This window comes from Erithacus rubecula (genome assembly GCF_903797595.1).
Source record: "Erithacus rubecula genome assembly, chromosome: 4".
Taxonomy (NCBI): domain Eukaryota; kingdom Metazoa; phylum Chordata; class Aves; order Passeriformes; family Muscicapidae; genus Erithacus; species Erithacus rubecula.
In genome coordinates, this window is record NC_136686.1 from 9,997,630 (window position 1) to 10,023,418 (window position 25,789).

General features: G+C 43.4%; 2 protein-coding genes across 2 annotated transcripts in view; one reads left to right on the top strand and one right to left on the bottom strand.

The window, feature by feature from the left end:
• BORCS5 (BLOC-1 related complex subunit 5) overlaps window positions 1–10,789 on the bottom strand; it is a 55,594-nt gene extending 44,805 nt beyond the window's left edge. Inside the window, exons 1-2 of the mRNA XM_079305056.1 lie at window positions 10,660–10,789; window positions 10,070–10,213 (exon numbers count right to left, since the gene is read on the bottom strand). Coding sequence (XP_079161182.1) covers window positions 10,070–10,213; window positions 10,660–10,717 — 202 coding nt within the window. The 5' untranslated portion in view covers window positions 10,718–10,789. The remainder of the gene's footprint in view (window positions 1–10,069; window positions 10,214–10,659) is intronic.
• Window positions 10,790–15,168: 4,379 nt separating this feature from the next.
• Window positions 15,169–19,792, top strand: MANSC1 (MANSC domain containing 1). Its single transcript, XM_079305044.1, has 3 exons — window positions 15,169–15,672; window positions 16,515–16,655; window positions 18,451–19,792. Exons 1-3 carry the CDS (start codon window positions 15,453–15,455, stop codon window positions 19,443–19,445), a joined length of 1,356 nt encoding a protein of 451 aa, XP_079161170.1. The 5' UTR covers window positions 15,169–15,452; the 3' UTR covers window positions 19,446–19,792.
• The last annotated feature ends 5,997 nt before the right edge of the window (window positions 19,793–25,789 follow it).

A 25,789-nucleotide genomic window follows, 5' to 3' on the forward strand; every position in this document is an offset into this window, starting at 1 on the left:
ATGACTATGATTTATAATTCCCTGGTCCATAACATCACACTTTCCAAGGAGTTCTTTGGAACATCCCATTTACAGCACCACAACTGCAAGTGGTATCTGCAGCACAGAAGATCCTAGGCCAGGTTCCAATTATACACAACAGACAAAGAGAAAGTGGAGGATGTACAGCAGAAAACCCACTACAATAAGGACACAGCAGAGTAAAAACACAGTAGGAAGACATGAACACTTGTCTGGCCAGCTAATATCTGAAAGAGAGCACATTGGGCCACCAGGGAAGCACTTACTATGCACTTACTCCTGGCATGAGAACACCTCGGTCAATACACCTATGATGAAAACAGTGTTGTCAAGAAAAACTATTGAACTCCATGTTACAGATGGTGTACTGAGGTGAGGATCAAGAGCAAGGACAGCCTCTGAACCTCAGAGTCTTTCACCTGAATTACTGAATTACTGCTGATCCATATCTACATTTTCTTACCACACACACTTAAAAACCCACTAGCAACAATAACAAAAAATAAGTGGCACACAATATTTTAATTTTTCAAGATCATAAAGCCTTCTGAAAGGTTTCCAGCTGAAGATCACTGCACCATCTCCTCCTCATAGACCTAGTACTGTTTCAGCCTGTAGCTGCCTCTCTGTAAAAGGCACTTTGTGGCTCAGCTCATAGGTCCAACAGGTACCAAACTCAGCAAGGTCACCAAGACCTTAGTCACTTGGTACCAGTGCAAATAGAACACAAATTTTCATGGAAAGAGCTTTAAGAGAAAGTAGTTTCCAGCATGCTGTTTCAGCAAGGTTTCCACCCCTTTTCAATCAAGTCTGCTACTTCTTTTGTATTCCAGTGACACCCTGTGGCACTTACCTAGACTGCAGGCTTTCCAATCAAAATATCCGTATTTTTAACTACAGGGGTAAAAACCAGCAAGTTAGAAAACTGAGAAAGGAAATTGCAAGCCTGAGTTGTGAGGGGCACCAGCAGTCCTTGTAATCCCAAGGCATGAAATGCATAGATTTCTCCTGCACAGCAGTTACCCACTAGCAGCCCGTGCTGCTGTCCCAGTATCCCACTTGCTGTTTAGACCTTTCCCTTGGGTACAAGTACATCACTGTTGATGTAATATGGTGAAAGGAATCTAATTTTAATGCCTGAGCTTCTCAGATCTTTTAATGCAACACTGAATGGCACTTCACACTACAATATTTCTGTCTCAGTTATACAAGTGACTTACAGAGAATATCCTAACTAACAACTGCAGCATGGGATCAAAGTCTCAGTTTTCACTGCACTAGAACAGACTCACCTACCTTTTCAAGAGTGTCATTTCTATATGCACCAGCATATTAAAAAAAAACAAAAACCCACACAATTGTATTCAAACAGCAGCCTAATATTTTTATTGTTTGCCCTTAACCTCATTAAAAAACCACTTATAAAGAGCAAGTGCACTTAATTTTGCCTTCCAACTTTTTACCACGTGAAGAAACATACTCATAGTGAATCTTTAATACAACAGGCAGGCAGGAGACACTGCACAATTTCCATTTAATGAACACATCAAGGGACAGCCTGGGCATATTGGCTCTTCTCCGAAATTATGTGCCACATTCAACACATAATTACAACATTATAAATATTTTGAAACATGAGAGAAGTAGATTTGTGCAACACAGGTAAAAGCAACCATGTACAAAAATCACACACACACAGAAAAACCTCAAATAAAAAACTCCAGAAGTATCCATATCAGCTCACACACAGAAGGTGCTCACATCACTGCAGTGCCATCTTCAGAACTTCTCAAGTGGATTAAGATCACTGAAAGATAAGAACTTCCACCATAAAAAAGAAAAACATGTCCCACACTGCACTGCAGTATTCCAAGGATGACCACAGGCTGAGTAGTGTCTCAGCAGTTCCCACCAAAGGCTCCCTGGAGCCCCTTAGCTCAGCCTGTATGGTCAAAGAATCAACAAGAGCAAGGTTTCTCAAAGAGACAGAGTGAAGGGAGGAGTGTAAATCCTGATCCTCAGTTCCTTCTTCTAGCAACAAATGCTCTCTAGCTTGTAGTTATTTAATACAGAGTGTATAAAACAGACAGGTGAGCACAAAACTCCTAAGGAAGTTCCCATATTTTTAACAACCAAGGCCCTTGTGGATCTGGTTTAAGAGTGGGAGGCAGCATCAATTCTAACAATCCTACTGGGCAGTTTCCCACACAGTCACCAGAACCTGTTTCCTACTGCTAAACTTCAATCATCAACCTTACTACATTATCATGCAAATTTAAACTATACAGAAATGCACACTGTCTTTGGACAAAAACATCTTCAGTCAGTTGGAAGTGAAAGGAGCTTTGCCTTTGCCTTCCATGTCAGGAAAGTCACAATTTCACCCTGAACATCCATTACTGATACAAATTATTGCTTTAGAGTGTGTACATCTCCTTCTGTCCATTGTCCCTGACTAACTTACCCCTTCTTTGACCACTGAGGATGAGGGAGACTCCCAAGCTGAGCTCCACAACATGCTGGCAGAGTGGTGCCTGTGCACAGCTACAACAGGCAGCAATTCCACTGCCTACTAACATTACTAATCATCACTTTGTTACTACTGCAAACTGAAAATCAGGATGTCCAGGATATCATCTGCATCTCAGGATTCAATATGCAATCTGCAATTGCACATCTGGTTTATGCATTCAAGGGTGTCAACAAGCCAAGCATGCCATGGCCAGCCCCACACAGAAAATAGAGGGAATATTCAGTATGTCAGACCTCACTGTTTAAGCCAAATGAACCACAAAATCCCTATTTTCCCTTTTGTTAAGATGCCCTAAGAAAGGAATAGAGGCAGATCAAATTTGATTCTAAACGTCAAGATTTCATAACAATGAGCTTGCTGACCTGTGCTTTATTGGTCAGCTGTTGATCTCATCTTACACATTTATCCAGAGAGAACATGGTTAAAGCTGAGCTCCCACCACATTGCTTTGATAACTAAGCTTAGGGCAGGAGCAGACCTGCTTTTTCACTTGTACCTTAATACCCTTTTCATTTTTATACAATTTTAGTAAGTCAAACACTAGTTAGAAAAGGGAGGTATTACTTACACATATGACTTTCTGGAATCTGCTCTTTATTCTGCAGATAGTGTTTGGGCAGGAAATAAAGACGAGTAAAGTTTTTTAATTATGTGATGTTACAGAGAGTGCAGTTAACTGCAGACAGGCAGAACATAAAGAAGCATCCTCTCATCCTTTACCTCTGCCACAGTCACTTGACTGAATCATGTGGACCCATAGGGAAAAAAAAAAAAAAATCAATAATTAGGGTGCAGTAATTTACACCCTGTTGGGTAAGCATACTATTTCTCAATAAACTAACTGGCCCAAAACCAAATAACCTTCCGGACTTGGATAAGCTTATTAATTCCTATAAAGCCTAAGATCAAATGGAAACATCCAATTTTCAAACTGCAATGCAACACTGCTGCTGGTCCAGCAGTAAGACACAAACATTCCAAAACCAGCCACCAGTCAAGAGAAAGAATGTTAACAGGGGGGTGACACAGCATCACATGAAGCAACCTACACCTGTACAGCTGGTATATTCAGTAAATATAGGTATGTACATTACAAATGTATCTCCTAGACACGTTTCTAACAGGAACATTTCACTGCATGCAATTTTCATTGATAGAAAACACATTCAACAGATGGATATCCATCAGAGAAAGATGCCAATAAACACATCAAAAAGAAGTGAGAAATTTAACTGGCCCTTCAGTCAAAGACTCAATCAAGTCTTAACTTATGAACAAGGCAATAATGCTGAATAAAAGTACACTAATTTGAAGGAGAGAAAAGAGAAAAAATTCTATCTAGATTTTGATACCTAAAATCCTTGAGAACAAAAAAGACTTCTCTATGTGCTTTCCCATTAGATGCTTATACTGTCTGAAAAGATTTACCACCTACACTCCAGTAGAATACACTAGCTCCTCTGCCTAATCAATCAGATGCATCTGATTTCCAGTCTCCTCCCAACATAAAGAGATCACACATTCTGTAAGCATTTACAATTACACTTGGGTATTTTGGATGTTATAAGCAGTTATTTGCCTTTGACCTTAGCCTGTTAATAATAATTTCAAGGTACACCTGCCAGCATGCAGACACTCCTCACTAAAGTCTGTGGCAAATTGATAAGCCAGGACACAGTTAACTCCCTCCCACCTGGTATTTTTGCTCAGCACATCATCTCATGTATCCCAAGGGTATCTGCACCCCAGGGGCTGTACTGCCAGCTGAAGAGATCTGCCACACAGGCTCTGTGAAGGTAAAGGAAGGAGGATCTGCTGGTGACTTGAGATAACCACCAAAGCTTATTCCCATGCAGCAAGATGGTGGGGAGGAGCAGTATGTGCCTGAGGAGAGAACTTGGAGCTCCAAGGTCCTCAGCCAGGGAAGAGGCCAGGCTAATCCCCTAGGCAGACAAGCTTACACTCATTCTGTTCATCAGCCAACAAACAAACTACAGCAAGGGGTGTGGAACAGCTGGCAAAGGGGAAGGGAAAGGTGGAAAGGTAGAGAACTCATATCTGCAGTCCCTAAACCTCTCCCTTATGGGTGTTGAGCCTACTGTTTGGATACTGTCTAACCACAGACTCAAATCCTCTCACACAGAAAACTGAGTTAGTTCAGGTCTCCAAACACCCAACAAGCAACTGGGGAATACATGGAAGTCAGACATCATCTGCACATTTTGTTACCAGCTCCAGGCATGGAGTCCATCCAACCAACTTGGATGTTTCAAATTCTAGTAGAGACCTATACCTTCAGCAGCAGATCCTCCTTCTAAGACACAGGGACAGAAGTAAAAAAGTATTCAAGCACCATGTGTAGAGAATTATAGGAATAAAGTTCACTGACGTGCTATTATTAAATTCCCTACACTATAATCAAAGTAGGAGCATACAGTGAGGAAAGGGGAAGAAAAGAATGTAAGAAAATACTGAGGAGTGAGATGTGACAAAATCCTGCTTTAAATGCAGTAAACTCTAAACATTCATCCCTCCTTTATACACTACGCCAGGAAGAAAAAACACACAGGCATTTATTAGATAAGTAGCTTTCCCACTTGAAAAATGACTTCATAAAAGAAGTTATAACAGTATAAACAATCCTTTCAAGGTAACACAAGCTTCTGTTTCCTGTCCCTGGAGGACAAGGGAAGATCCTTGGAGCATCAGCACAGCATCAGAAGATTTCACAGTACAGCACCCCAGATTTCTCAGTACCTCTCTGTGCTACTCAGCTGAAAATGTACACCAGCTGTAACATATGACAAGTCTGCCACTTCAAAATACATTGAGCCTAAAGGGAAACTCTTTATGCTGAAACTTCTATTTCTGCCATGTAATTTGGGTTTCCCTGTTGGGCTACTTCCAGGTAAACTATAGTCTGGCCTTCTCAGAGGAGAAGTCTCACTGTGTTCTTTATGAAATGCCTTCCTTAATGAATAACAATAATAAATATGGATAACAAGCAGCACAGTAAGTGAAGTTCTCACTGTGTACTCTTTAATTGATTAATTTACTTCTCTTCATGACTGATAGATCTTTGCTTAATATGGCCTTAAAAACTTTACAGGCAGAAGTGCCACAAATTTACTGAGCAACCTCTTCCTATTATTTGGTATTCTTAGAAAAACAGCAGATTATTTGTAGGCCAAGAATCCAGTTATTCTGGGCTAGAGGATGCTAATGAGCTGCACACAATACCCTTCAAAAGGCTGTAATATGAAGACCATCTATGTTTGACAAAGGAATGGAGTGCACAAGCAACTTGCTTAATGTCTGCAAAAATGACCCCTCTCATCTAAGTGGTATCTCTGGGAATGCAGGTGAGCCTCAGCAGCCTCTGCTGACTTTTTTTCTCTCAGTGCTTGGGGAACCAGGAGTTCCTATGACAGAAGACATGCAGCACATGACAAATTAGCTTGTAACACAGCTGAATTGTTCACAGGCCAGCAGCCTCCAGCAGCACATCAGCTCATTGCTTAATTCACAGAAACAATCCCTGCTCTCCTGGGAACTTGCACACTGATGGGGGTTGAGTGTTTTTCTGTTACTGTGTCAATTGAAAGAATTTTTCCCATTATCATGCCAATGGAGCTGGCCGGGCTACACCCAGGGTCCCTGATGGGTCCAGACAAAAGGGGGTGGGTGGGAACAGCTCCCGGAGGGGCCTCTGAGGCTTCCGGGAGGGCACTCGCGTTTCCGGCGAGCTGGGAGGAGGACGCCTGGGATCGTTCAGCCACGCGGCCGAGCACAGGAGAGCCAGACCCTCTGTGATCACCTGCCCTGCATCTGCCCCGTTCCAGCCTCCTGCCTCTGCGGACACAGCTGATCCCCCGGACACACACGGTGAGCGAGGAGCCGCCGCTCCAGCCCGTTCCCGCCCGGGACCGGCGTGGCCGCTGCCGCCCCTCCCCCCTCCCTCCTGCCTTCGTTCCCGCCTGCCCTTCGGCAGATCTGGGCTGTGGACTAAGCACAGAGACAGCGTGCTTGCATCTAAAGGGACTGACACCGAGTTACCTATTTCGTTCTGTTAGCAATATTAACTGTTATTGTTTTCTGTTTGTATAGTTAGATATATTAGTAAAAGAGCTGTTATTCCCACCCCCTTATCTCTGCCTCAGAGTCCTTGATTCAAACAATTATAATACTTGGGGGGGGGGGGGTGGAACCAAAGTCTCTATTCCAAAGGGGAACTTCTGCCCTTACTGGCAGACACCTGTCCTTTCAAACCAGGACACACACAACAATCCAAACACCATCAGACAAAATAAAACAGAAAGAAAAGTATCATCACATTCTTGCAGCAGGCCAAGCAGGCACCACCAACAGCTTCAACAGTTAAATATCTAGCATTAAAATTGTTCTTTTAGTATTAAGGTTTCCTCCAGAAATAAGTCACAACACAGTAAGTCAGGGCTGCTGAATTATCTCTAACTAACCACAAGGCCATATTCAGTGAACTCACAATATACTCAATACTCAGTATCACACTTCCAAGGGATGCTGCCATAACAGCTTCCTCCAAACAAGGAGGAAACAACAAGGGAAAGGGCACACAAAAACATAACCAGGACTTACAGGGGACCAGTTACCAAGAGCTTGTTTCAAGTAACTACAGGTGCTGTTTTAGTTACAGGTTAATTTTAATGTACAAGACCCACCCAGAGGGAGGTCACGGTCCTCCCTGACCTGCCAGCAGCAGCTGACAGTCACTGTCTATCTGGCAGCTTTTGTCAACCAGTCAGGATTCTCAGATGGTCACAATAATATCAGGCTGACCTGAAGAACCATGAAATGAGATTGGAAAGCAAACTAATCACAAAATCCTTTGGGAACAGGAGGAGGCACAGTATGTAAAGAAGTTTCTGCTGCTCACACAATGCCTTTGCAGTGAGATAGTAACCTCTGTTTCTTTTGCTTTTTCATGCTGAATACTTTCACCAGTGCACAATTCTAGCCATAAGCAGGAAAACATTTCTTTCCCAAAAAAGCCTCCAGACACAAATAAAGCTTATAAAAAAAAAAAAGAGAGACTTTTTACCTGGGCCTGCAACAAAGGATTAAGGACAAAGATTTTAAAACAAAGAGGGTATGTTTAGATTGGACATAAGGAAGAAATTATTTTTATGATGAGGCTGGCAAGGCACTGGAACAGGCTGTCCAGATCATAAGGAATCTTCAAGGGCAAGCTGGATAGAGCTTTCAGCAACCTCAAAGCAGCTTTCCAGTACCTGAAGTGAGCCTACAAGAAAGCTGGAGAGGGACTTTTTACAAGGGCTCACAGCTGTAACTGAGGTGCAATTCTCCCTGTAGAAATCAAGGAAAAGCATGAAAGATGTAATGGACAGGACACGGGCATTTTCTTCCAAGTGAGAGCTCAGAATGGTAAAGATTTCCAGGTTCACTGATCACAAGCTCTACTCAATATGGCTATGAGGACCAAGGGCATTTGTTTTTCAAGAACATACAGTGTTTACATGACCATGTATACTTTGCCAGTGCATTTATTTAATGATTATTCCCCTTTTGAAACTTAAAAGCAAAATAAAATTCCTTGGCTTTGCTTATGCAAGGAGAAACTGAATAGAACAATGAAGTCCACAGGGACTATAAGTCCACCCACAAACTGGTAGATCACAAGTTTTTAGAATGAGCTCCTAAAACATCTTGAAATTTCTTCAGCCTTTCCAGAAACATAATCTTGCATGGAAAGAATACAGATAAGAGACCAGTCTACAACAGAAGTTTCTCAAGTGGGCCTGTGGTAGATCTGCCATCTCTCAAGAGTCAACTCACTCAACAGGCCCACACTGCTTTCTGTAGTGAACACAAGTGTTACAGTCTGCTTGTTCAAGTAATAACAAGTACTTGAGGCTGAATAAGGTGTTCACAAAAGTGATTCAGCATGCAAAACTCTTGAGCAGTCACTAGATGTCACCACATCTCAGGAGACTCATAGGGAAGCAGAAGGGTGGGTGGCAAAAACAGAAGAGAATGTTTCTATCATACAACCTCAGCTTCAGGTCCAAGTATGGCCAAAAAAAGCAACTCAGTCACCAAAACAGTTTACAGTGTGCATATTTAGGAGCTGAAGGATCTAGACTGGTCATCTAAGGCAGTGCCTTCCAACCTTTCCATCACAGCCACAGGGCTGCTGCTCTTCTTTCTCACTTCCCACCTCCAGCACTGGACCTTTGAGACCCTAGGAACCTCACAGGAACACCATCTCTGGAAGTGATCACCAGTCTCACTTCCCAGGACTACCTTCCACAGGCCTTGTACAACCCAGGTTTGCTCATGAGTTTGAGGCTGGGTGGAACTGAAACTCTTTGTCATCACACTCACACACACAGCTACTTTGGTACCAGATGTGGTAGTATCTTCTAATTTTTTTTTTCTCATATTAAAACTTCCTCATTTCTTTTAGGGATTTGGATTCCAGCATTTACATTTCAAGCTGACACTAGCATGACCCTGGTTCTGCCTTACATACAAAGCAGGACAAAGCATTTGCTTTACAGGCAAAGAGTGTTCTGCTTTTTTTCATGGCTTCCCTATATTTCTGCCCCTTCTGCAGGAAACAGCAGTCACTGCCATGCACATCCAGTCACATCCATGCTCATAAAATCAAATGCCCAATAAAATGTCAAATGTTTGGCCCAATAGGCTACCATAATGTCTACTAGTTCTAGTCATATTCCAGGACCTTCATGCAGTAGGCACACACAAATAAACAAAAAGTAAATACTTTCTGTCCAAAAAGTGGCGGTGTGATCCTGCCTCTAGTAGATTACCTCTAGTGATGCCTTTTCAGATACTAAGGCCACTCTATTCACCTCAAAAAGAAATAGCTAGAAACTAGGCCACAAAACACAGGTTTTTTTTAAACTACAGGCTCGACAACTTGGATTGAAATCTTCACTTCCCTTTGAAGAGAAGAAATTAATGAATGCAAGGGATGAAAGAAAAAGAATGGAAGAAAAAGAAACAAAGAAAAGTCTCAGTCTATCTACCCCACTTGCAAAAAACAAGAACAAAATCTGCTCTGGTTGGAAACTCCCACAAGGTACCTTGATTTCAAGCAGCTTAATGCATACACAGGTAGCCATGACTGAGAGTAATACAGAACTGTTTTTAAAAGAGCAAAAGAGAAGACTGTCATCCATTATATATTAGAATATAACACAGCATCTCTCATCAGCCAGTGAGACAGAACAAGCTGGTGTGCTTAGAGCTGTTCTGTCTTCACAGTAGATAGTTCCATTGTAAAGAACACTACAAGCCACCTCCAAACCAGTTCACCCACTGTTTAGAACCCTGGGATTAATTATGGTATAACAAAAGAGTAAGGCTTAAAACAAGAGGGGAAGTGAAATATAGGGACAGAAACTTGAACTTCAGTAGAAACCTCAGGGTACACAAACACCACTAAAAAAAAACAAGGCATTAAAAAACAGAGGAAGAACAACCACTTACCTTTCAAAAGGGGCTGGAAAGTTGGAATTTCCTGCAGTTTTATGACATCTGGATCATTGCTGACATTCCGTGAGGATTGTGTTCCTGGGGCTACAACCACAATGTCGTCCATTTTTGCTCGCTGTTTGGCTGGCAACGTTGATGCTGGATATGGGAGGGAGAAGGAAGAATCAACTTAATAAGCAGATTCCAGCAGAATCCAACCCTATGCGATTACTGCTCTATTTAACACTGCACGGCTATGCTTTTTATAGCACACTGCGGAGATCACTGAAGGGCTCTAGGCTCCAGTCCCCGTGCACAGCGGGGATCAGCTGGTTCCGGAGCACCTGCAGCACTGACGGCCCGCTCGCTCCGGCTGCCGGGGCGCACCACATCCCCGGCGCTGCTCCCCCGGCCCGGGCGGAGCCCCTCACAGCAAGGGCCGGGCCGGGCCGGGCCGCCGCTGCCTCCCGAGCCACAGCCCTTCCCTCCTGCACAGCCCTTCCCTCCTGCACAGCCGCTGTCCCTCCCAAGCAAACAGCCGTGCCCTTCTGCACAGCCGCTCTGCCGGCACAGCCCCGCGCCCTCACTCCCTGCCAGACACGGACCTGCGGCGCTGGGCTCGCCCGGGCGGCTCTCGGCCTCGGCGCTCTGCTCCGCGCCCATGGCGCTGCTCCGTCGCCGCCCGCTGCAGCGCGGGGGCCGCCGACGCCCACGGGGTTCCGGCTGCGCCGGGTCACGGCGGCTCCGCCCGGCGGGCGGGGCCCTGCTCGGGGCTGCGGGCCGGGGCCGCTCAGGGCTGTGCCCGCCCGGAGCCGGCACGGGGCTCGGGATCGTCGGAGTAGCGCTGATCCGTGTGGGCAGGGAGAGTGAATCCTCCTCTGCTGCTCGGCACTAGCCAGGCCAATGTTTGTAGTGCTGTGTCACCTTTTGAGCTGCTTGGTGTTACCGGACAAGTTATATTTCTTTAAGAAGGAGCCTATGATCGAATATGCTCAGTTGGAAGGGACCCTCAAGGATCATCCATCCCAGGTCCTGGCACCCACACCCCAACAATCCCTCCCTGTGCATCCCTGAGAGCGTTGTCCAAACTCTCCTGGAGCTCTGACAGCCTTGGGGCTGTGACCATTCCCTGGGGAGCCTGTTCAGTGCCCAGCACCCTCTGGGGTAAGAACCTTTCCCTGATACCCAGCCTGACCCTGCCCTGACCCAGCTCCAGCCATTGCCAGTCCTGTCCCTGTCACACAGAGCAGAGCTCAGTGCCTGCCCCTGCTGTTCCCTCAGGAGAAGCTGTGACTGCGATGTCTGCCCTCAGTCTCCTCCAGCTGAACACACCAAGTGTCCTCAGCTGCTCCTCACACGCTTCTCCTCAAGGCCCTTCACCATCCTTGTGCCCACCTTTGGACACCTTCTAATAGTTTAATGTCTCTCTGATATTGTGGCACCCAAAACTTCACACAGTATTCCAGGTGAGGCTGCGCCAGCCTAGAGCAGAGCAGGACAATCCCTCCCTGGCCTGGCCATGGATGTTCAGTAATTGTGCTGAAATCAGCTCCAAGTGGAAAAAGGTAATTCTGGTAGGGAAGATCTCCAACCACTGATCCACAGGCCACCAAGCCAAGAAACTCCTTGACCCAAAAGAAGAGACAAACTGAACATGTAAACTAATTAACATGAAAAGCAAGCGAATCATTAACCAATAGAAGATAGAATACTAATTAATAAGAGAACTACATAACTGTCAACCAATGAACACTAATTCCTTTGTTTATGAAAATGTATAAATAGTCAAAATTTTGATAACTAATTAACATTTTTGGTGAGGCAATATCCATGTAGCTCTGTGCTGAATAAAGTAATGTCAGCTTTCTAACCCAACAGATCAGAAATCCAGCTTATCTTTCCAGATCTCACTTGGACAGTGAGACGTTTATTGGCAGTTGGGAGATGCCAGACCAGTATTAACCCCATGGCCCCAAAATGACCCACTACAAGACAACTTGTCCTGTTTGAGCTGTCTGACCAGTTAACAAATAAAAGATAAGCTCTTGTGAGGGGTGAGATGCCCTGCTACAAAGAGACTCAGGGGCTGGGCCTGTTTAGTCTGGAGAAAAGACAACTGAGAGAGGATCTCTTTAACTCAGATAAATATCTTAAAGGGGGTGCCAAGAGGAACCAGACTCTTTTCAGTGGTGCCCAGTGACAGGACAAGGAGCAATGGCCATAGACTAAAACACGAGAAGTTTCATTTCCACATGAGGAAGAACTTCTTCCCATTGGGGATAACAGAGCACTGGAACAGCTGCCCAGAGAGGTTGAGGAGTCTTCCCCTCTGGACAAATTCCAAACCCACCTGGAATATGGGTTGCTGTGCCACCTGCTCAGGGTGACCTGCCTTGGCAGGGGGGCAGGGGGACAGGTTCCTTCCAACCCTAAGAATTCTGTGATTTTTAAATTAAAGGTATTAATTCTTCTATGCCAAGGCAAACTAGTCAAACCCCATAGTGCTGGGCACAGAGCAGAGCAGTGTGGGCAACATCCATCACCAGCAGGTCTTATAGATGCAAGTAACAGGAGAGAAAAGCAGCCCAGATCAAAAGTCCACAGGCAGCTCAGGCTTAGGAAGACAATATTAAAAAAAAACTCAAAAAACCACAAGTGTAAATGAGAAGGAAACATACTTTGAGATTTGAGACTTACTGTTTTCATATTTCACAGTCAAATCAGCAAAGGCATCATGCAGTTGTCCATGACAGAAGAATTGCTTATAAATAAAAACAGCACTGGACCCTGCTGGTTTCTGAACAAGCCTGTTCTCTGCTCCCTCACAAAGCCCAACGTCATCCAAAGCTCTGCATCCAACTCAGCAAACCCAGCTCAGCACCATTTCTCTTGGCTGCCATTGCTAATTGCCACCGAGATTTAATCTCACACAAGAATGATGTTCCTACCTCATGACAACTGCATCTCAGCACTGTTACTGAGATCCAGGCTATGGAAGGCAATCCCAATCCAACAGAACCTGCTGCTAGTTATAGGCTGTATGCTGCACCATGTACTTTAGTAACCTATTATAAAATGTTACAACAGAGGTTCACTATATCTGTGCCTGAGCATTTTACCATGTAGGGCACTGGCTCCAAAGCAGAGAGATGCTCTACAGAAAACACCTTTAGTGACCTAGCACCATGTCTAAGAGCTAATGATGTCCCACCATTCTCCCTCTCTCAGCCTCCTTTTCTTCCCATTGCAGTGGTAAGGGAACACAGCAGCTGCTGGGCAAGGCTGGCTTTCTCCTAGCCCAGTGGATGTGATTTCCACATAACTTTGATGGATCTTGGCTTCCCTGCACCTCAGTAGCCTGACCAATTTGCTTCTGGTCTCCCCAGGGAGAGTGAGTGCCTGCTCCACCAGGAAGAGGCAGGAAGAGCAGAAATTTGCCATGGTGGCTGGAGTGGGGCAGTCATGTTACCCCCAGTATCTCTTCTGCCCTGCTTATCTTATAGATCACATCGGCCCTTCTCATTTTCCCATGGTCATCTATGCCTGTCTGGCCACAGCAGTCCCTGTGCATATTCTCACATTTACCATCCCAGGAGTTCAGGTGAAGAACCAGTTAAGAACCAGTTTCCTCACTCTCCAGTTCTGACCACCCCAGCCAGACCTTTAGCTTTATTTTCCAGCTTCTTTCTGCTCAGCTTCTTCCACCACCTCTACATTAGCAAAGGCAGGTGGCAGCTGCAACTTTGTCTATTACATAGCAATGGTAATATCTGTGCTTGCTTTTTTCCCCCCATTCATTCACCATGTGATGCAGTTAATAGGCAACACCTAATGTTCACATTCTCTTAGGACTTTTTCTTTTGACAGTGAAAATAATGTCAGTTTACCAAAAGAGAGAAACTGGACTAGAAAGGAAAATTTCCTTAAACAAGTGCAGCTGAAAATTTTAGAAGAAGTCATCCCACCAAGACTGTGAGAATCACGACCAAACATTATGAATTGCCCTAAGATGGCCATGTGATGCAAAATGAGGTGGTGGGCTCTGTCTCTTACAACACTCATGTCCAAATAAAAGCCAATACCCAGCAGTTTTGACCAAGGGGACTAACTTGAAGAGCAAGACAGATTACAATGTATAAACTAACCTGCCCTTTGGGATAACTGTAATGCACATCTCTAAAAATCAAATGGATTTTATTTACAGGGAACCAAATAAAAGGTCTCTTTCCCAAAAAAGTAGGAATATGCCTTATAATCCTTTTATTCTTTGCACTCCTCTGGTCTAGTTTTACTCTTAAACACTACTCCAAAAATAGTAAGAAAAAAAATTTAAAAGAGGGAATGAAAATTTCCAAGCAAAAACGTTACTTAAGTAAGCAATTGCACTGAGACAGCTTACAGAAGAATGGCCAAGACACCAGTCGGGGTCCCAGTACAACGTTTCTGTACAACTCCCATTCCACAAACATCTTATGCTTGGATGTGATTTGAACAGGATTACTCAGGTAGCAAGGAGTCCTTTACACACACATTGAAATATGTCCATGTCCGTTTAGTCCAGGATAGGCACATTAATCGCTTTCATTACAGCTTCCAAAAGCAGAACTCAGAGGAAAAGTCTGGCTGTGGGTAACATAGTATCAGCCTGACCACCAAGAGCTTCTCTAGGTGGTTTTGCCTTTGTGTCTGATGCTCAGGAAGAGCCCTTGGGGCCGGCGAGTGGCTGGAGGAGCAGGAACACCCCCGCAGCTGGGCAGGCAGAAGGAGGCAGACGGGAGGAAGGCAGGAGAAAGGCAGGCAGGAGGAAGACGGCTGGAAGGGGGAAGCAAGAGAAAAGGAGGGCAGGCAGGAAGGGGACAGAATGGTGGGCGATAAGAAGCAAGAGAGGAGGAGGGCAGGCAGGAGGAGGGCAGGCAAGTAGGTAGGTAAGCATGCAGGCTGGAGAAGAAGGGCAGGTAGATAGGTAAGCAGGAAGCCTGGAAGAGGAGGGCAGGTAGATAGATAAGCAGGAAGCCTGGAAGAGGAGGGCAGGCAGGTAGATAAGCAGGAAGCCGAGGAGGAGGAAAGGAGGAGAGGAGGAGAGGAGGAGAGGAGGAGGGGAGGAGGGGAGGAGGGCGGGCAGGCAGGCAGAGGAGGGCAGCCGGCGTCCCGGGCCTGCCTCCCACGGTCCCTCCTCCCGGACGTGCCGGGACAGTCGCGGTTCCCTGAGCTGCCGTCCCGAGCCCGGCCAGGCTCCGCCGCTGCCTTCCCGAGCCCGCGCTGCGGGCGGGGGTGGCCCGAGGGTGCCCCAGGAACGCTTGCCGGCCCCGGGAGCGGCGGAGAGCCCTCGGCGCGGCTGCCGCTGGCCGCCAACCCCGGCCGTGCCGGAGGAGCCCCGCGGGGAGCGGCCCGGGTCACCATGTCCCGCGGGGACTGCTGCTGGCCGCTTCGCCTGCTGGTGATCACCTGCGTGATGGCCGGGCCGGCGCTGAGCCAGGAGTGCTCCGCGGAGAAGATGGAGAATTCCATCATCGATATAGACTTGTCCCTGCCCCGCGGCGTCCGGGGCGCGGAGCCGCTGCGCATCTCCGGTGCGGGTGCGTGTGTCCGCGCCTGCTGCTCGGGGCGGCGGCTCGCAGGTAACCTCGGCCTCCTTCTCCGCCGCTGCCTGGGAGAATAATTCTGGAGTTTGGGCTCGCGGGTTGGTCAGCTGCTGGTGTTGTTCGTGTTCAGCACGCAATTTACCCTCTCGTTCAGGCTGCGCTTAATTCCAGCTTGCGGCTCCTGCTTTCTTTTGCCAGTGGATGTTAAGTGGATGTTAAGGCAAGAGCCCGTGGTGCTCAGGAAAATAGTTGCATCACAGAAACAGCGTTAGTTTTAGGTGTTAAAACTTCCCGAACGTCGAAGGTGTGTAAGCTGTATTTAATAGATGCACTAAAAGTATCTGACATTTTGCACTGTATTTAATTTTAGCCAAGAATGAGAATGCACACCCTCCTCTGAGACAGCTGGTTTGAATCAAGCTCTTGGAGCAGTAGGAGCTAGGGCAGCGAGTAGAAATCACAGTGGTGAAGGTGACCCCCTGAAGCAGCAACTAGCCAAGCGATTTCTGGGCTGTAATAAGGAAAAATATCTAATTTTTTTTCCCGTGAGTATATTGAGGAGGTTTACAGTTTTATCAGGATTTGTAAGTGAGAAATTGTTGCATGAAGTGGTGCCAGTGTGGTATGGGTGAAGGGAGGATGAGAGATTAGACTCATAATTTCCCCAACTTTATTTGTACAGGAAAAGGAAGGTGTGACCTTTCATATTTTGGCCCTGGGCCATTCTTCTGCAGTCCTTGGCTGTTTTTCCTGTAAGGATGTTATGTGTTAGTAGTTTTCCTCTTACTCACATGAGCAAAAGTTAACGAACTAGATCTCATTACCATACTGCCATAAAAGTTCTTATTGCTGAAACAGGCATTTACTTTGTTTTGCAGGAGACAAGAAGTGTAATTTGATTATTTTCTATGCTGCAAGAACAAGTACACATCCAAACTGCTACTTGTTTTACTGTCCTAGCACTGAGGCTTGTCCAATGAAATCTGCACCAGGACTTGTAAGCTACAAGATAACTACAGGTAAATAACAGTGAGAGCCATCAGCCCCCACACCAGATGACTTTTGCACCTGTGAACTTTCAGTAGTGACCAGGAACTGTTTGGGGGTCATATTTTTAGTAAAGCGTTCTAAGCCAAGCATCATGATTTGAAAATCATAATGCTTGGCTTAGAACGCTTTACTAAAATTCTCTTTTTCGTGGATGAGCATGTGTGTGGTGAGCTCCTTTGCCAGCCAAGCTTCCCACTTGGAATAATGTCCCAACCCTTATAATATTCCTTCACATTAGATTCAGAAATCCTTGTAATTTGCCCTTGCTTAAAACAAAAATAAGCTGTTTCCATCTAGATATAGTCAAGAAGGAAAATGTCCTGTACATAATGTTGAATGTATCCAAATGCCAATGGGAACACCATGCCCTTGTAGCCTGCTGTGCATTTAAATGACTCATGCTACAGTGATGAATAACTGGCAATAATAATAAATAATCATTATTTTCTGCTTTCAGTTAGGGAACCTGAAGTGCAGAAACAAATTTTCTAAACTCAGAGCTTTATGGCATGTGGGATGCTCACTCAGGAATTTCTTGCTCTCTGCCTATGCTGTGGTATTTTTAACAGCAAGGCCTTTTTTACTTCTTGATTGACATTGACTTGCACCAGACCCGTTTGAACAGCTCTGATAAGAAACTGATAATTTGACTGTCCTGCTAAGGTGGTTTCTGTATGGCTGCTTGAGAGACCAAACTTTTACTGAAAAAGAGAACTTTTCCAAGAGGAACTATGCAAGGAACAACAGAATGATATATAGAAAGATAACTCATGTAATGTTACAGAGAATTTTTGTGCAAGCACAGTCACACAGAAATCGTGAAAAAGCAATGTGCAACAAAAGAACTGCATTTCTGTTAAATTACTACTGTAATTACACTTTCCTCCAGCTCTTTCTCCCCTAGAAGAACGTCAGGGTTTCAAACAAAGAAACAAGAAATTCAATCATGATTGTGATTTTGTTCGGCATGTAGCCCAATGATGGGTGAACAACTTGATTGCATTTAACACTTTTTTTTTAATTTTGGAGATTTGATCTTCTGTGAACATTTAACTGTGGAAAGATTATGCTAGCTTGTTTAATGTTCCTGGTAAGTGTTCAAAAGTAGCACCTGAGCAGTGTTAGCAACAAATGTTTCAAACTTTGTTCTTTCATATGAAAATCAGTATGCAGTTACACTGAAAACCAAGCTAAAGGGGGGAAAGATACTTCTTGAATTATTTATTTCAATTCCACCAGTTAACAAACCTTTTTGTTTCAATATCAAAAAGAGATGAGTGAGAGTCAGGACTACTTGAGAGCTTGTTCTCTTTTAAATGTTCTGTGCAGCAGCTGAATGGTTCTCATGAATATATTACATATATATTTCTATATTATATAAATAAAATTATAAAATTATATATATATAATATGAATTGACAATTAGCCCATCTTTCCAAGCACTTATGCCCAGCCAAATACTTTCTATAATACCTGTAAATCAAGTAAATACTGTAGAAGAAATACTGTAAAATCAGGCTGCTTTTAGGATTATTATTTGTATATTTCTGCCACAGAACACTGTTATGTGACTAGGCTTGAGGTTGATAGCTTTTATAACATAGAATTTAAATGCCGCTATGCATATTTTAAAGAAAGGAAGGTTCACTAGTTGTTATGTCTTAGAGCCCCTTTATATAAATGTTTCTAAGAAATACAAATACAGTATGCCTACAATAGTCAAAAATAGATTTAAGAATTAAATACCAATATATCTGTTTCCAGACATCCATGCCCCAGAGGATAAATCCATCAAAACCGAGAACTTTTCTTCAAATGAGTATCCTTTGCCTTCGGATGCTGGAACCTTTATTTCTCACAGTCAGAATACCCATCAGCATCACACTACCAGTTTGCAGCAATCTGTCTTTCATCAGGCATCTGAACTCCTGAACCACATAGGCAAGCATTTGGACAACACAGAACTTCATACAGTTTTTCCTGGATCTCAAAGAGCAAAACAGTCTGAGAGCTTAGACCCCATCTCAAGGCAGAAGGTAACTACCCTGCCACCAAACATACCTGAGGTTCCAGTTGGGAACCCCACTGCTTCATTCCCTTCCACTGCTCAGGCAGACACTCCTGAAACCAGCAGTGCTTCTCTCACTCCTCTGCCAGCAAGTACTGCCCAGCTGGAGCCTCGAACAACCTCTGTGCCTCGTGGTGCTGCTAAACCAAACACAACCAGCCCCACCACAGCTGCCTCTCCACCTGCTGCTGCCACTGCAGCTAAAGGTGGTGTCACAGCCACCAACATCCCTGTTACTCATGTTCTTCTTTCCAAGCCCACCAATTCTGCTTCTACTTCTACAACCAAGCAGGTGACCACGAATTCCAGATCTGTTACCACCCCATCAGGACCAAGGACTCCAGCCATGGCTCCTGAGCCAACAGTTGTCTCTTCCAATGATACCAGCCACGTGACCCTCCTCTCTTTTCCAGGTTTCATTCTGTCCAGTGATTCCCCTGCATCTTCCCAAAATGACCTTCGGGGTTATGACCTATGTGGCTCAGAAAACTCCTTGACAGAAGGTGTTCTGGGAGGGAAAGAGGTCTTTCAGCTGGGGGAAAAAAGCAGCCTTGTAGCAGCTTTGTTTTTTGGGGTGATGTTTTTGTTGCTAGTTATTGTGCTGACAGGAAAGAAAATACATGAATCCCTTCAGAAGAGGCATTACACCAGGCTGGATTACTTGATCAATGGAATGTATGCTGATGTCTGACTGTGAGAGGGAATAAAATTTTGAGGAACATCTCTCACTTTTGAGAAGAGAACTCTGAAATGGAACAGTGAAATCTTGGAAGAGAATGGATTCCTTTTTTGGGTTCTAACGGGAAAGCAGGAGACAGGAGATGGGTTTGGTAGTGAGAAGGAATACTCTGTCTCTGCTGAACTATAATGTCTGTCATTTTTGATTTATTACTAAATCCTAAGAGTAAACATTTAAATCCAGGTTAAGCTAAGAAGGTCTTATATTTAAGGAGAAAAAGCATTTCAAGAGCTTAATCTGTACTGTGACAAGATTAGTGAAATTGAAGCACACCTAATAAATTCAGTACCTGTGCAGCATGTGGGTGTTTTCAGTGCTATTTGTACCAAATGCCAGAGTGTTACACGATTGCCTGGCAATCCTATTTACCCTATTTGTAGCTTTAAAGGAATACTTAGTAATAGAGCTTTGCATCCAAATGGTTTTAGGTACAAAGAGGAAAAAATATATCACACATGGCATAATTTAATTTTCCTTATCTAAATATGGCTTATGGTTTTATATATATCTTTATGGTTCTTCTGCATACATCTCAGGTATCCTTAAAACTACATACTGCAAATGTGGGGGCTCTCAAAGCACACCCTCTTCCCTTCTAGTATCCCCTTCATGTGACTGGTAATAAGCATAGCTGCTTAGTAACAGTTGTTTTGATATTTGAGGTTTTTTCCAACCTAAACAATTGTATGATTTTATGTTTTTCTGACTCTTCGACAGGGAGAATAAGTGGGAGCATCTACTGCCACACAACTTTCAGGTCATGTTATTTAAATTTCCCTTTGTGTACAGTCAGTCTAAACCTGGCTTTAGAATGAAAGACTAGATTTCAGTGTTCATGTCAGGTGGCATAATCAACAACAAACGTCAGGGCAGAGAGGGAAGCATGGCTCATGAATGCAAGGAAACAATTCTGTTACAAAATATGAAATTTGACTCACATCCAAGAGATTCTTAGATCTGTCAAGCTTAGTGTGGTGGGAAGCAGGCATGATCCAAAAAATGGCCTCAAGGCAAGTTTTCTGAAAGCTCTAAATAACTAAATGCAGAAAATTCTCTGAAAATTCGATTATTCAGAGATCAAAGAAAAGTCAGTGTTCCTTCTGTCAAGAACTTGAATTCTTACTATATGGAGGCTGAAAATTGCTTTATATATATAAAACCAGCTGATCTGCTACACTGTTTAAGTCTGACAATGGTTAAAAGAAAAGCAGTCTGGATAACCTCTTGAAAGTGAACAAAATTACATAGGAAATATACCTCAAATTTATCAGCTTGTTGTTGAGTGTGCTTTGTTTAACCTCATTTTCTTTTTTCTTTTTTAATAGCTATTGTCAGAGGTTTCTGGTTGAGGAACCTAACAAGGAGGAACGTTTTTGGGAAATGAGTTCACAGAATAATATGTACTAGGCCTAGATGTAAAAATGCAGATGCAGATCTGAGGTTGACCATAATTTTCTCTCATAAGAAATGCAACCTTCATGAAAAGCTTTCTATGTTACTGCTGCCACCATAGCACCTTAATGCAGGAGAGATGCTTAGAACAACCCCTGAATGCTAACTGTGCATTTCTGCTGCAATAAATAATTTATTGGAGGTAAAACGTGGTTGGTATTAAATTATATGGTTACAGTACAGTAGCAAAATGTTCAACAGAAACCAGCAGATGTATCTCAGGGTTGTTCAGAGCACACATTATGTATTCACCTGGAGGGGGGCATTTTATAAGGACATGTAGTAATAGGACAAGGGGAAATAGCTTTAAACTAAAAGAAAGAAAGTTTAGAGTAGCTATTGAGAAGAAATTCTCCCCTGTGAGGGTGCTGAGGCCCTGGCACAGGTTTCCCAGAGCAGCTGTGGCTGCCCCATCCCTGGCAGTGTTCCAGGCCAGGCTGGATGGGGCTCTGAGCAACCTGGATAGTGGAAGGTGTCCCTGCCCATGGCCAAGGGTTGGAACGAGCTGATCCTTAAGATCCCTTCCAACCTAAACCACTCTCTGATTATTCAGTGTGGCCCATGTCATTAGGAGCTGCCTTCCAGCCCAATCAGCAGTGCATGCCCAGCATGGTGGATGGCAGAGGTAAAGCTGAGAGGTGCTCAAGCACCACGGCTGATTTGGTGAGAATGCTGACCTCAGTGGCTTTTCACAACATTTGAGTTAACTTTAGAAGTTGTTACATGAAAGATTTTCTTTTATGCTGGAGCAAAGAAAACAAAGTATTAGGTAGGTGTACTGAAACCCTTTCTAAAAACTCTTTAAATTCTTTTTCTCATCCATCTGTCATGTTGGATTCAGAGCTAATGGGGAATTAATTGATAGCTGACCAATTTGGATCTCTCTGGAGGGGCCTTTACAAGCTGTGTTTGAACACTAGAGGGCAACAACAGTTTATTAAACAGAATTGACAAGTTACGAGGATTTTTGATTATTTGAAAAAGTTTTAATTAGTTTGGTTTTTTAACTTTCCAAAAGTATGGCTACTTTATTGCAAAAAGGTTTTGTAGGAAAGTTTTTTGTTTATTGGAAGGGTCTGGTTAGAGGATTATTCACACACATTTTTAAAACTTTTCACTGTATCATATAATGGAGAAGACAAAAAAACTAAGCATATTTTCTGTTTTAATAACATTGAATCAGATTGCATTATTTGTCGTGTATTGGCATTTCCAGTTAACAAAGAATGAGAGAGATTTCTCATCATTATTCTTTTGAATATGATGTTTTATTATATGCATTTTTGGAGCTTATTTGCCTGGATAATCCGCTTTTATTATGAATGAAAAGGGAGTGATACTAACTTTAAAAATCCAGTTTGTTATACTTTCCAGTGTTAAAACTTCTGTGCACTCTTCTGTTTTTCCTCTGACATGTCCTGTGGTCTTCACTGTGCACCACACATGGAACTGGATCATTAATCACCATACTGTGATGACAAGCCTCACATTGGGATGGCTCTTTCTGAAGGTAACCAGTTCTGGTATGGCAGGAGGCCAAAAGCTGAATTACTTTTGTCACATGGAGAGTCATAAATTCTATAGCTGCTTGTTTTCATGTTGTTGCTTTATAGTGCTGAGCAAACATAAGGTGTGTAAATATAGACTGTCATGAACAAAACTGTCTTGTGGTATTGTACAGTAAAGCAAATAGCCTGAATTTTATAACCACTGCGAACAATCATAAATAAATAAATTGTAGGTCTATTTGAGATGGATGAGAAAGGTGCAGAGTCCCTACCTCAAAGGGCTGCAAACTCAGTTTGTTTGGTGTGTTCTCTGCAAATAGTGCTTCAGTTCATTTTAACTCCTGTAGGAGTAGGAAATGCTTATACTCATGATTATTTCACGTAAATTACTAACCAACTAACAAACCCCAACAAACAAACAAAGAAACAAAACCACCAAAAAAAATTATATAAGAAGGCAGTTTCAAATTCGGATCTTGTTTTCTTGCCTCCTGCAAAACCATCTAAGTGGATTTGAATCTGATGATGTGCTTTGATCCCACCATCCCACGCTCCATGCCGATAAAAACATGGAGTTTAAAGTGCCAGTGCTGCAGCCAGCATTTCCCACACAGTCTCCTATCATACAGAGAGCTATATTTTGTATACTTTTTTTCTGTCACCCTCCTGAAATGGGCCTAGACAGCTGTGCTCTCCCTGTGCATTACTCATCCTCTCATACATCTCTACATTTCTCTTCATTGATAGTTGTGGGATAGCTGCATCCCCACATCCTTGAGGTCTTGCACATCCCTTCAGGAGTGTACATGCTGTTCCCAGATGCTTTCCCAGTGTCTTGATAGGTATGTCCTCTGAAGGGCTAGGATATATTGAATATTTTTTTCTTCCTCTTCAGAAAGCCTACACTCAATCTCACGGTCTAAATTTGCTTAAGGTTTCTACACTTCTTGAGGATGTCAAAGCACAAAGCATAAAACTGCTGCTGTTTGTCACCTTTGTGTTTGCTGTTATAAACAATGTATAGAAGTATTTTTAAGTTTCAGTACAACTATGCTGGATCATTGTTTTCTGTATATTGGTTCACTTAATTAAACAAAAAAAAAAAAGGCCTGAGGGTTATACATTAACTTATCTTCTGGTTTTTTCTTACTCCTTCCATCCTATAAAATGTCATTTTTTTAAGTGTCAAGAGTTTAGATATGCCATGTTCAGGCTGTTCTGATCCCTTTTCTTTTTGGTTCACTTTGTTTTAATAGAAAATTGATGAAAAAAATTGAAAATTCCATCATACCAATCACATCCAGGAGTAGTAATCAGATAATTTGTGCACTCTGTATTTTCTCAAAAAAACTTAACAGGTGGTTAATGTCCAGAACAACTGGCTGAACCGTAAGGAATGTTTTGAAACATTTGCTGATTTGAAAAGTCACTCTGAAGACCACAAATGTGTTCCATCACAATGCTATGATAGTAAAGATGGTTGTATGAGGTAAATTAACTCCTTGAGATGCATGGTACCAGCTGTCTCAGAGTAGCAGCTGACTCCTGGCTGAAAGTTACCAGGAACATCACCAGGGTTTCTCTGTGCTTCCACTTGCACGGAAGAAACGATGTGGTTCAGTGGAGCCTAGACTTTGACACTGTGACTTTTGCAACAATTCTCAACAACATCTAGATGGAAAATTTGCCCAAAGTTTGAACATACACTCTTTTGCTGTGAAGATGGTAGAAACCCCTTCACTATGACACACATCTCCTATAGGGTTGCCTGCTGTTTAATTAGTTTCTGAGTAAATTTTTCTGTTTGCTTTTATGAAAGAGCTTTTTCCCCCACCCCGAACCTCAAGTTCCACCGACACGACTGAAATACTTGTGTGTAAGTATTTGGAACCTACAAGCAAGGTTTTTGTCATCCTCCAAGTAAACTCTGAATGAGATGATCCCTTTACTATAGCAGTTATGTGTTATGTTTCTTTGTCAGTGCAGCTCCCATTGGTGTCAGTGGGAGGTCTTCCAGCACATATTTATAAGTCAAGTCCTCCCACTTAGAGGCTCATTAACTGTTCAAAGCAATTGCCTTATAGGATAACAGAACATCTCAGCCCAGAGGTAAAATTTCTGACAGAATCTGTAATTTCCCAGCTGCTTCTGGTTATTTATCTATGACAATGCTGTCCTTCTTTGGTTCCAGGGCATAAAATAAGGAGTTCAAATGTTTTTCCACCATGTGATAACTCAGGCAGTCCTTCAGGAAAGACTCCAGATTTGGCACACACTGTATGTTGCCTTTATGGTGTGCTCTGGTTTAGAAACAGCAAAAAATAATTTGCTTATGAGATAGAGTTTTAAACACATGAGAACTGCTCACTCCATGCTTCTCACTGCTAAACAGGACACACGTGGCTTTCCTAGACAAAGCATAAAGCAAGGGTACATCCCATTCAAATGAGCATTATAATGGAGGTAGAGTTTTGTCCTGGTTTGAAGGACAGGTGTCTGCCAATAAAGGCAGAAGGTTCTCTTTGAAATGGAAAATGTAAACCCCCCTCCCTCCAAATTATTATAATTTTGAAATTAAGGGGCTCTCAGGCAAAGATATGGGTATTAGGAATAACAGTTCTTTACTAGGAAAATTGAAGTAGAAACACAGTATTACAAAGAGCAAACCCAAAACATTGACAGAATCAGAATACAACCTGACACCCTGTCAGTCAGTCAGGGTGTTGGTTGCAGTCCCATTAAATGGTGGCTGCATCCTCCTGCAGTGGCAGATGTGGTTCAGCTGGAGCAGTGCTCCTGGAGAAGGGTGCAGTTTTCCTCTGAAGGTCCAGGGATGATGTAGAAAGGTCCAGCTTTCCTCTGGAATCCAGTGGAAAGAAGGTACCTTGCTGTCCAAAATCTCAGTTTTTATCTATGTAGGAAAGGCTTGGCTCCTCCCTTTGGCTGGAGCATCTCCCAGTGAGATGATGTAATTTCATCAGTCACACAGTGGGACTTAATGGCCCATGAACAGCAGATGATATCTTCCTGGAGGGAGGATGTGTTGTGAAAAAGATAAAGATGATTGCCCCAGGTGGTTTTAAAGATGGCTCAATAGCAGAGAATATGTGCCACAGAGATGAGAATCACTATCCCACCCAGCTTCAACACATGGTAATGGAATACACATTTCTGGTCATATCCTATATTGCAACCCAAGACAAGTTTGAAAAGTGAAAGCCTGAATGCTGAAGTCTATCCACATGCTACATCTAGCAGAGTTGCTACATATGGCAACTTTTCCAGAAATACCCTAGACACTCTATTTCAAGAGTGAGTTTAAGTGTAGTTAAGTGC

Coding starts and splice junctions, on each gene's coding strand:
- MANSC1 (XM_079305044.1), top strand. CDS start 15,453: ATGTCCCGCGGGGACTGCTGCTGGCCGCTTCGCCTGCTGGTGATCACC. Junction 15,673..16,514: donor CTCGGGGCGGCGGCTCGCAG/GTAACCTCGGCC, acceptor TTTGTTTTGCAG/GAGACAAGAAGTGTAATTTG. Junction 16,656..18,450: donor AAGCTACAAGATAACTACAG/GTAAATAACAGT, acceptor ATCTGTTTCCAG/ACATCCATGCCCCAGAGGAT.